General features: G+C 39.3%; 1 protein-coding gene and 1 long non-coding RNA gene across 7 annotated transcripts in view; one reads left to right on the plus strand and one right to left on the minus strand.

The window, feature by feature from the left end:
- Window positions 1–12,226, plus strand: part of kcnma1a (potassium large conductance calcium-activated channel, subfamily M, alpha member 1a) — a 199,379-nt gene that overhangs the window by 110,663 nt on the left and 76,490 nt on the right. For all 6 annotated transcript variants that reach the window (XM_066679541.1, XM_066679542.1, XM_066679537.1 and 3 more), the window contains exons 4-5: window positions 8,673–8,766; window positions 9,185–9,296. In XM_066679541.1, the coding sequence (XP_066535638.1) occupies window positions 8,673–8,766; window positions 9,185–9,296 (206 nt within the window). The remainder of the gene's footprint in view (window positions 1–8,672; window positions 8,767–9,184; window positions 9,297–12,226) is intronic.
- On the minus strand, window positions 1,846–7,205 carry LOC136705784 (uncharacterized). Its single transcript, XR_010804088.1, has 3 exons — window positions 7,069–7,205; window positions 3,798–3,895; window positions 1,846–2,016 (listed from the first exon to the last, which is right to left on the minus strand). It is a non-coding gene; the product is annotated as an uncharacterized lncRNA (long non-coding RNA).

The following is a 12,226-nucleotide window of genomic DNA, read 5'->3' on the forward strand; positions in this document are numbered from 1 at the left end:
TACTCAGCTCAGTGGATGCACAGCCCTCTCTTGTGGCCAACCAGTAACCTCCCTAGAGTTTAGGCAGCTAAGGCCAGATCAAACAGTTTAGAGATTCGTGTTTTCTGTTTCTCTAACCACTCATGTACACATTGAACTGAAGTGAAAGGGCTAGTATTGCATGCTATTGCCATGTGCTAATGATGGTTTGCTTCTGTTCTGCAGCACTGGTGAACTCAGTCACACTAAAATATATAGGCTATTCTTAATGTTCATATTGTTTGGAAAATGAAAAGATTAAACTGTGGTCATTGACTTTTGCACAGAAGTCTTTCCAATCACACATTTTCCTTTTAACACAAATGTTTGCAATTAGCCAAGATAGGTTTCCTGGGGTAAGTGGCATTGTTGTTTATCCTACAGAGTTGTTTGTGTTTCTGTTACTGTTATGTAAAATTACCTTTCAACTGGGACAACAGCTGCAGCAGAAGTAGGCCTGATCAAGCATTATTTTAGATAAGTATGTCAAAGTGTTAGAAAACACATAAGCAAGCATATATTAGTTTATGAAAGAACTCTGAACGCTTAACCATGCAATTTGCTGGATGCTAGATAATGATTATAATACTCCGTCACTTGTTAGCTACATTAGCATTTCAATTCTAACTAAAGGACATTAAAATGTGCAGCCTCATATTACAAAGAGAGTTTTTCTGTGTTACTAAAAACTGGACTAGTACACTTATAGATACAGTTTGGTAGTCTCGCATACTAGATACCAGCTGCCTCAACTTCAGATGCCTGCCCAGGAATGTATATGAAATGTTCAACATTCATGAAACCTTGAGGAAGTAAATACATAAACATGATTCCTTGCATTCATATTGGTTATCTACATGCATCTGTGAATAAACCTTTGTACACTTACTTCTTACTTAATTTCAGATGTCTGTGGCATGTGTTTTGTAGCAAAATGATGCAGGTAGATGTATTGGAAAATCTGTTTTAAGCGCTTTCTCATGGGAGTTTTTTTTTTGTGAAAACCACCCCCATGTGTGTGTTTGTTTTGAAAAAAGTTCTGCCTCTAAATTGATTAGATTATTTTACATGGCAAAATAGATTTTTCTTCAATGTATGAAGTAAAAGAAATTTACCAGTCTCTCTGACAATAGGTAGAAAATTGTCCAGTCATATAGTCGATGCTAAATTTACATTTTGTAGGTAAATCATAAATTTTTTTCCTCCTCCCCGTTGTCATATTCTTAATGGGAACAGGCGGCGCTTTTCCCCCTGGACATGAGTCTCATTTTTTATTGGGACTGCACAATGAAGAAAGGGATATGTAGGCCAGCAGCAGGGAGGCTCTCCTTCAAGGGATGCCTTTGTTTGTGTCCCACTTGTGCGGTATTTTTGTTATCACATTGCCTTTGTAGGAGCGATGGTGCAATGTGTGTGCAGTTAAATTCAGTGGTGCCTTTAGGACCTACAGCACTAAGCATATTAAACAATCAATCAATTGTAGAGATGAATAAGGAAGAAAAGAAACAGCACCTAACAACTCATTTATGTAGTTAGCTGAGAAGAAATACCTACCCTTGGACAGAGATTAGAGTTAATAGGTCTGTTCATATGAGTCTGAATAACCTGGCATTAGATTGAGTTTCTAGCACGGCTACAGTCTGAGAAGCTTTAGACACAATCAGGCTCCCCTGCAATGCAGGAATGAATAATCCACATGGTTTAATTCTAGTGGTGAGTCCCTGTGCTCTCAGATCTCCCACACACTAGAAGCCTGGGTAGAGTTCCAGATTTAAGCTCAGCCTCATCAGAGTGAGAGTGAGGAGCAAGAGAGGCAGAGGGGGGGGGGTGGGGAGGATTGGAAAACGGATAGGCAGGAGTTCTCAAATATGCTCAAAGGCTAATTTTAAGCGAGAATTTCAATTTTTCTCTTACTGCAGCTGGTTAAATAATAATGGGAACTAGAAGTGCACAGTTGAAGAAAGTGATTCCTAAGGGTGTAGTTGCTTCCCCGGTGAGCTAAAAAAAAAAAAAAAAGCAACATTTAAAATTGTTAATTGTTTACACTCACAACTGTGCAGATTAGATTATAAAATACATAAGTAATATTATGTTCTCAATGCATTCAGGTAGATCATACAAAAAGTGATAGTTAGCTGGATTAATTGTTGTAGCAGTATCCAACATCTGTTGCATTTACATTTAAGGCATTTAGCAGAAGCTTGTATCCAGAGCGATTTACGAATGTGCTTTGCTGTTTACTCTGAAGATATCTTTAGCTACTTTATATAGGCTAAAATCCAAAAGAAGCCTCAAGCCTAGACCCTGCCAAACACACGTCAGTGTGGATACCCAGATACACAATGCTTACATACTAAACTTTGCCTGAATGTCAGAGAGTACAGTCATAAGCTGGTCTGATACAGTAATCTTGCAGAAACAGGGTCTTTTTCTTGGTTAGTGTCAACTTAAGTGAAAGACAGGAGTATGATGCTTTTCCCATGCAAACACACCATTTTTATATCGGAACCCCTTTTGTAATTATTAAGTTGTACATTTCTCTGGTAAAAGTGCTTGTCAAATGCATCAATGTAAAAGATTAACCTGAACCAATCTAAATTGTTTCCATCTAGGTACTTTGCTTCGTGTAATGATCTTGTGCTTCCTGTTTTGTTTGCGTAGCCAGATGCTCCAGTTCCCTGATGTGGTCTCTTGCCACTCACTCTTGTTTGGGTCACATGACTTAGGTTCACAGATGTCTCTCATTTCTTTATCTATATAAAAGCCAGACCTCTTTGTGATAGTGCTGGTAGGCTATTGTCTTTTTTCATTATTATTTATTACAATTTTTTAAACACATTTTGTCTTCTAAGGTAAAAATGTCTGAAATCCAAATCTTGCCTTTATTTTCTCATATGCTTCTTAGTTCTTGGTAGAAAATTCATATTAGCCATGTTCTCTCAATTATTCACTGGAAGGAAGAAGAGACTTAACTCAAAACAGCCCTCTGCAGACACCAGGCTCTTACAACTGATGCAGCACTTTACGACTATCCTTCCTTTACATACATAGCTAATCAAACAGATGTGCTGCACAGCATAAGGCAGCGGTCAATGATATTGGAGGTTGACAATGTGATCCCATTTATTGAAAAGCCTCAGTCAATAGATAGCAGATTAAAATGAAATGCCATATCTTACCTGTGTAATTATTTTAATTAGTTGCATAAGAAATGAGATCGGCATATGAGGGACGTCTACACTGTCAAGGACTGCTTAAGCAAATAATACGTGAGGGAGTGCTATACCATGAGATATTTACATAGGTGCATTACATTTATAGATACACCCGATAGCATACCTTTGAAATTATGTCACATTATGCTATGCAGAAGGATCCAGCCCAATCACTCCCTTTTTCCTAGTGCTCTAAATTTGCATGTAATATATGACTGCGTTTCACAACCAAACACACAATGTTTTAACTTGAGTTGCACTTAACTACTATTGTCTAGGGGTGCAACCATACACACATTTCACAGTACAATACATATTGCTGTTTTTGCTCCAAGATACGATACATTTCCGATACAACATGGAGAAAGAACATGATTTTAATTTCCCATTTATTTTTTTTTAAATGTAGAGGTCAAAGAGGCCAATACAAACACAAATATATTTGGAAAGGATGGCTGGTACCAGAAAATTTCATAGAAAAATAAAAATACAAAAAATGGGCACATGCTAACATAAGTTCTATCTAAAAGCAGAGCTTTAAATGTCCTGTTTTTCAGCACTGACCTGCTGCTTTCAAGTGTGTATGTGTGTGACTGTGATGTCCTGTGATGGCAGGGTGTCCCGGTCTTGTACCCAAGGATTCAGAATAGGCTTCAGACACACTGCAAAGATGAAGCAGTTACAGAACATGAATGAATGAATGGTATTTTAAAAATGTTTTAATGTTGTTTTTTCAAACCATTTATTTATTCCCCCTATTCATTTTAAATCACACTTAAATTTCACTTACTGGGAGATTTTTAATAACCTAATGTGAACATCTGCCAGTGTAACATTATTCAGCTGAAGGTGTGAAGGGTGTAAAAGGGTGTGTCTACTAGGCTGGTTTCTCTAACAGTGAATGGGTCAGTGAGTTACAGCATGTCCTCTACTTCAGACTGCATTAAATGCCTACTTCACAGTGTTTTGCAGGATTGGGTGAATAAGATGGTTCATATTTATACTTCTAATCAGAAGCTGTGGCATTACGAGCAGGGTGCTATTGTTCAAACAGTTACTAAATGAGTTGCTAAGTACAATATCCTGTCTTCTGTTCGCCTTACTCAGACATTCCAGGCCCTCCTGTCAGTTTCATTAAGTGAAAGGCACATAGGCAGTATGTGTTTTCTCCTTTAAATGAACCACATACTGGGAGTGCTTCGGGGAGAATCAAAACCAAGAAGCTATTTTTAGGGTCCCAACTGAGGTTTTATTTGTCTGGTGCCCTCGCAGGTGCTAAATCACTCTTATTTTAGAAATGGTGCCTTGGCCTGAATCAATCACTGCAGTATTAACCTGGCCCTGTAGCCCATCAGGGACAATGGCTCACTTTCTCTCTCTATAGCACTTTCTCTCTCTCTCTCTCTCTCTCTCTCTCACATGCACACACACACACATCTTCTTAATTCCCATTTTTCTTTAATTCATGAAGCTTACTGAGTCTTGTTTAAAGCTGTGATAAACATAAGGTGTAGATATTTTTGGAGTGTACATGGTGATAAACACTGAACGTATCTTTAAATTCCAAACGGCTGAAAAGGCCTTTTATTTTTTTAGACCTGATACCTGTAAAAAAGCTGGCTGTTATGAAGAAGAATAGTTAGCCTGAAGTAGCTGTCTGTGTCGTGTGTATATATCCCTCAGGTAGGCACGACACTGCTGCACGTCCTCCAGAGCCACACACTGTTCTCCAGTCTTTATGATATGGAGCTGAGGCCACCTAGTGTGAGGTTGGTCCTCAGTGGAGTCCACCCACAGCACTCTGTGCCTGACCTGAAATCAGCCATGTGCTATATAGAGACATTCAAAGACAAATGGTCCCTTATGCCACTGGGAGTCCAGTCTCTCACGCTAGGACAACGCTGAAGGAGGTGGCAGGTGGAAGCAGAAGGCTTGGCCATTGCTATTTTTTGCTTGGATCCCATGTGTTCCAGGACAGGGATCTCATGTGATTTCGGTTTGTATGATGACATTGACTCTGTAGATTAAGGTTTCTGGTTTATGTTGTATAGAATACACACACTGAGGCCTGACTCATCTGAGAATGTTATGATTGACACCAATTTCACATTAGATTTATAATGAATATTTATTAATATACTACTATATAATATGCTATACTACAGCAATATACTTGTAGAACCATGAAGTGTTATGGGAAATTAAAAAAAATATTTATTTTTGTTTTGTTTTTATGTTTAAAAATGAAAACCAAAGAATTTTAGCAACTCTTAATCTGCATTGCTCTAAAACACTATTTTAGGTTGGGGGCAACATGGGCAGCAGTGTCACAACAAGTAGTGTCAGTATCACACAGCTCCAGGATTTTTGTTTGTTTGTGGCTGGTGGGTTCAAACCCCACCATGAGTGTAAGGATGCATGTGTTTTTGATGGACTGGTGCCCTCTCCAAAGTATGTTCCTGCCTTCTGCTGATTGATAGGCTTTAGACCCACTATGTCCTTATTCGGATGGGATTAGTTTTACCTGTAGACCTGAGGTAAAGTAATTACTACTGAAGTATCTCAGTAGTTTTAATCCCGCCCATCTGTACCTGGAGTGTGCACTCCTGTTTCAGGAAAGATTCCTGTGCCTTTCACCTACTATAAAACAAGCAGCAGAAATAACCCCAGGTTATATTAATCCCATCCGACTTGACATGTGGGGAATATTCCAGGGAAAAGGAGATTTTCGCGGGTTTCCCTGAGAGCGGAGGAGCTGGAGGAGGCAGTTTAGTGATGAAATATGCAGTTTAAGTAAAAGCTCAGCAGCACACTGAAACATCACGATAAAATCCACAGAACGACCTGAAGAATCACTCAGGGAAGAGACATTTTTGGTGGCTGTAGGTAGGTTTACTGCGCAATAGTAGCCTCCATATGTATTATTATGAATATGTGTCCTACACTTTAACTTAACTGTTCATAATATCAATATGAAGTATTCATAATATCTGTATGAAGGTTTAGTAAAGGTTTGGGCCGTCTTCTCCCCTGTTATCTGTTATGAAGGACTAAGATAAGGTCGTTGAGTGCTAGATATTTTTAGGCTGTTCTCAGAACAGTTGTGACACTAAATAGTTCAGTAGCTCTGATGTATCTGATCCACAGTGTGACGGCAGTGCATGAATCGAGTAGCCACTCTGATCTCTGTAATTTTAACCGAGATTTCTTATGCAGTGCGAATCCACCATAAACATTACTGACATCTTGTGGAAAACGTTTATTACTCACATTAACATATATTCCCCACATAAAACTAATCCTGCCCCAGTAGGTCTTATAACAATAAATACTATGAAGTGGTTAATGAATAAATGGCCAAAATAAAGGAACAATATCTATAAAATTATATTTGTAGCTTTTCCTCCATTTTTAATTAATTCCACGTTCTAATTACTGATTGAGATTTTTTTTTCCATGGCACATATATATTGGTGAATAGCCTGTCTATATATTGGTCAGTCTCTAAGCCTTTAAGGCAATTTTCCACTGCGGAGAACCTACACGACTCTACTCGACTCAGCAAGGGTCTTTTGCTTTTCCACTGGCCAAATCTGGTACTTGGCCCCTGGAACCGGGTAGGTTTTCAGTCCCAGCTCGCTCCGGAGTTCCAACCGTCACTAAACGGTGACGTGTAAACCCTGCAGACCGCTGATTGGCCAGAGCCATGCCAATCAACACGAAATGCAGAGCTCATTCAAATCCAGTACAAACTCGCTGCTTGTAAAATCTCTTTTTTTACAGCAGCTTTCACATTTATTTTTATTGGACTCACCACAGCAGCTCGTAACTTTACCTCGTGTTTTGAAGAGGGCGGTGGCCGACGAAAATTTCCAATGAAATCCGAACGTGCAATAAGTAAAACCGACCTGTGAGGACTGGGGCGCAGAGCCGAGTTCAGTCCAGAAAACTAAAACGACACACGAATACACGATGATTAAACAGCGCCTAACTTTTCCGCTGCCGTTGTTGTGATTTTTGAAAAGCCAGCGAGTCCTGTTAGAGACTTGGTTTTGCAACGTCACCGGGTCCATTTCAAGAGGGAGCCCTGCCAGCGTGCGGAACCGACCCGTGTAGAGTCGAGTCGCTTAGAGCCGGACCCATGTGGTGGAAAAGCGACAATGACGTACAATGCCATTTTTTCTGTGCTTCTGTGTAATCAAACACTTGCATGTTTGCAAGTAGCATCAAGTATCCGCCAAATTTCTTCACTAGCATGCATAGTATTTTTAGAACACCATGAATTATTATATTATGTGTTACCATTTTTGTATACTTTGCTACACAAACAGCAAACAGGGCTTTCCCCTTCTGTGGCAGCTATAGAATTGTGCCCAGATGAATATGTGATCAATTATTCATGGGCTGAGTGCTCTGATGCGCCTGCTGTGGTGGATGAAGCCATATGGGAAGGCTTTCTGTACATTACCATTCCTTCTCTTTCTGTCTGTAAGAGTTTCCTCTCCTGGAAAACCAGATTCAGGTTGAAGGTCAGCAGGGCATGTTGATGTGGAATGAGGGCAGAATTGTGCTCTGAGGGGTAGATGGCCCATGCCAAATGTTCTGCTATGTGGTGGTAGTCTATGTGTGGGGGAATAATGCATCTGCCCCTTTATTTGAAAACAGTAATTAAATGTTTTTGAGAAATACTTAGCAAATAATTATTAATAGTAATATGCTATTTAAGGACGTATATAAAATATATAGCTTAAAAATAAGAGATTAGTCAAGATAGAACCATTCATTCTTAGTGTTGTTAGCATGATTGTTTTGCTAATTCTTTGAACTGTGGCTGCACAAACACTGGAATGTTATTTTATCCAACGTCTGCTCATGTATTCTCCTGCTTGACAAAATTGCATTAATAAAACTGGTAATAAGAACAGTATGAAAATTGAATCAGTGGGAAGGAGAAAGCATGTTGTGTAAGGGCCCTCTAATGGTTTGTTCTTTTAAGCATGTCATTTGGGCCTTTTCTGTTTACTTTACAGGCTCTCTTTTTTTATTAATTCTAAGGCTCAGTAGTTCATAAATAATTGAGACTCGGGGCGAGATCAATGATAATGCCACTGAAAGGGCAACATTAACCTCGCCTCCAAAGCTGATGGCTGTTTATGAATCAGTGCCTTTTAACTTAATTGAATCTGTCAGTAGTTGTTTTAACTTTTTCATTTCAGTAGTGAGTTGATTAATATGACCATATTCCATCATATGTCATACTGGCATAATTTATACTGCCATATTTATATTGGAATGAAAGGTTTTTTGGCTGTTTATGACACACTTGAATTATGTAAAATTTTATGTTAAAGTTTTGTGCATTTAACATTTTCTAAAGATTTAAAAAATAATTTTATAGTGAATAAAATCTAACATTGATATTTTTTTCCTCTCCCACAGTCCCATAGAATCCTGTCAGAATTTCTACAAAGACTTCACGTTACAAATTGACATGGCATTTAACGTGTTCTTCTTACTCTACTTTGGGCTACGTGTAAGTACTTTTTGTCATCAGAACATGGTGCTTTTGGAAATGCTTTTTAACCTGATCAAAAATCTAATGATTTCATGATTACAGTAAGTCTTCATTGTACACTGCTGCCCACTTCAACTGGAAGGGCCTTTATGAAGTTTAATTTCTTTTCTTTCTAAACTACACAGTTATTAAAGCATGTGTAGTAGCCATTAGTAGTAGGACAAAAACAAATCATACAGCTTATATCAAAATATATTTAGCCTGTTCAACAAATAAAATAAATAAATAAAAAGTAACAACACAAAATGTAACAACACAAATATATAATTCTCTGATTCCAACCTGTAGTAGAACTGAGCAATAAGCCTGACTAAAAAGGGTTAAATAGTATCCTGTGTTTGATTTCTCCATGCTTTTTCTCATTGTGTGTCTATAGTTCATTGCAGCCAATGATAAGCTGTGGTTCTGGCTGGAGGTGAATTCCGTGGTGGACTTTTTCACTGTGCCGCCAGTGTTTGTATCAGTGTATCTGAACAGGAGCTGGCTGGGTGAGTCTCTAACCCATCCCCCATTCTTCTTTTCCCTCCTACTTTCACCCTCAGTGTTGGAGCCTGGGGCAGCACTCAGTGGCTGCTGCTCATACACAGTGACAGGGCCTCCCTTTGCCACTGCAGGGATGGAAAGATCAGACTGGAGGTAGACAAAGGAGACGACTGATGAGAAGGAGGCAAAGGCGAATACTGGGGCAGGCTTCTCTTATTAAAATGAAGTCTGAGTGCCACAGTTTTTGTCACATCCTTTTCCCAGAATGGTTGGGAAATGAACTGAAATGCCACTTAATGGCTAGGCAAGTGAGGTCAGGGACGACAAGACAAGAGCGCAGGTAGAGGACAGACACGCAGGAGGAGCCAAAAGGGTGGGCACTGACCTGGATCTGACTCTTGTTCACCAGAACTGTAAACGCCACTGAAATTTACAGACCCCAAAGACATCAGTGCCGTCATTACTGGTAACGTCATACCTAGACAGAAAGTGCAATGTGAGTGGTCCTGAGATCAGGGAGCAAAGAAAAGGAATTGTACAATTGTGTCCTCAATGTGTGTTTTAACCCTGAGATTGTAAGAATATTGTAAGGATTACAGGATTGTTTTTGAAAAATGAATACAGATGCCTAAATTACTGATAACATACTGCTCTGCTAAAATGACCTCCTTGATTTTACACTCATTGCCCGTTTTTTCTGCCCTATTCGCCATATAATGTACACTTTGTCGTTATACAATTACAGGCTGTAGACCATCTGTTGCTCTGCATATGTCATTATCCCCTTTTCTCATATCCCTCAACAGTTAGGACTCCCAGTACTGCAACAGACAAGGTAATACAGGGCTGCTGAACATTCTCAGCACTGATATTGACATGTGTTGGTGTGTGAGTGTGTGTTGTGCTGGTACAAGTGATCAGACACAGCAGTGCTTTTGGAATTTTTTTATGTACTGTGCCTTCCCCCCGGGCTAATCTATTAGACACAACTACCCTGGGAAGCTGCCCAAAGGGCACTGTTGGCTGGATATTTGTATCTGAGGTGTACAAAAACTGTGTCTAACCCATCAGTACCAGTGCAATACATCAATTACAGCAACACGCTACCTCCGTTTTAGTGTCAATGCAGTGTGGAGAAAGATCCACCACCCAAATAATACCTGATTTGTTGTGGTCCTAACCATTGAAGTAAGTATGCAGAGTAACAGATTGACATGTAATTGTACAACAACAAAATGCACTTATGGTGAAGCTGCTAAAATGAGTGTTAAACCGATCATTTTTAGGTTATGGCTGATCAGTATATGTTATCAACAATGTATGCGCGTGTATTATGGTTTCAAGACATCAACCCACAATCCTCAAAATATTTTGTTGTCTGTGGGTGGAGCAGGGATTTTGGTCATAAAACACAGGTTAAGAACACAGCTGTATAGTTACTTCTATTCCCAACTCTTACGACTTTCCGCTCTCCAAGACACAGGCAACCTGCAAAGCCTCTGTCTAGGTATGACATCACTAAAAATGAAGGCACTTATCTCCTTGGACTTTGTAAATTTCAATGGTCATTTACAGCCCTGGAGCATTGTAGTCACCTCCATTTTGCCTGCACTCTTGTAGTGTTGTCCTGGATCTCACTTGCCCTTGCCTAGCAATTAGGTATTATATCAATATTAATATTAACATATACATCACTAATCATTCTCCATCTTGCAAACAATGGATTGAGTGGCACCCGGAGTCTATGAATAGCAGCCTGTGTTTATGGGGAGTTGTGACTAGGACGTTGAGACTGTGTTGTGTTTGACTGAATCAGGTTAGGTGTTTAGGACCCTCCAGGGTGGCTAAATGCTCCATTCATTCCCCATTTCCCCACTGGTAATGATTTTCTGTCATGTCATGTTTGTTCAAATCTGGGGGTGATCAGGTGAGGTGCAAAAATGCAACTGTGAGTCTTTGTGTGTCCTTTCGGCAGGACAAAAGGAGGGCAGTAACTCTGTCCCTCAAAGGCTCTAAATTCTGCACAAAAAAGATCCCCTCCTGGATACACACTAGGGTTTACCCTAATTCTGACCAGGTAGTATGACACTGCCTTTAGAAAGCTGCATTACATTGAAACAAAGAACCCCACTATTAGATTCATGCTAAAAACTTGTTAGCTATGTATTTAATTATTAAATACTTTATGAAGTGCTGTACCTTGGATGATATTCCTTTAGCTCTGTTGTTTTATTAATAATGTCTTGTTAAGTTAATATTACAAGGATATGGATGAGGCAATCATTTGTCATGTTACTGTTCACTCTAAAGACCGAGAGGTCAAAAACATTTAGACTGGTTGAAGTCCCCCGCGCCCTGCTCTGAGCCCTGAGGAGCAGAAGCTCAAAGATGATGAAAGAATGTGCAAAAGCCACTGTGTGAAATCTCCAGCAAAGTCATGCAGGCAAGAACATCATCAGTGGAGTAATCTTGCTCATAAAGTGAGAAATTCAGCTTTCTTTATAATTAGACATGCACCCGGACTTTAAACCTGCTCTGGTGGAAGTGGTGATCTAATGAAGAAAAACATACTGCTTGAAGGTTTGTTTCTGTCAGGCTGACTGAATATCATGCTTGCACACAGTTCTGACTGAGATTTTAATGACTCATATACAGTACTGTGCAAAAGTCACAGATCAAGCTTCATACATTTAAACTCAAATGAGCCATTAAGTTCAAATTATTTATTTAAATCTAATTTTGCATTTAGAATCACAAGAAATAAAGTTTGTGTATTTGTACGTGTTTATATATATGCACCTAACTACAGGATGGGCCATTTATATGGGCCAAGCACACCATTGTTTTTCTAGTGAAATTCCCAGTAAGTTTGATGTGTCACATGACCCTCTTCCCATGGAAAAAACAAAAGTTGGATCCAAAATGGCCGACTTCA

Source organism: Hoplias malabaricus, chromosome 8 (genome assembly GCF_029633855.1).
Source record: "Hoplias malabaricus isolate fHopMal1 chromosome 8, fHopMal1.hap1, whole genome shotgun sequence".
NCBI lineage: Eukaryota > Metazoa > Chordata > Actinopteri > Characiformes > Erythrinidae > Hoplias > Hoplias malabaricus.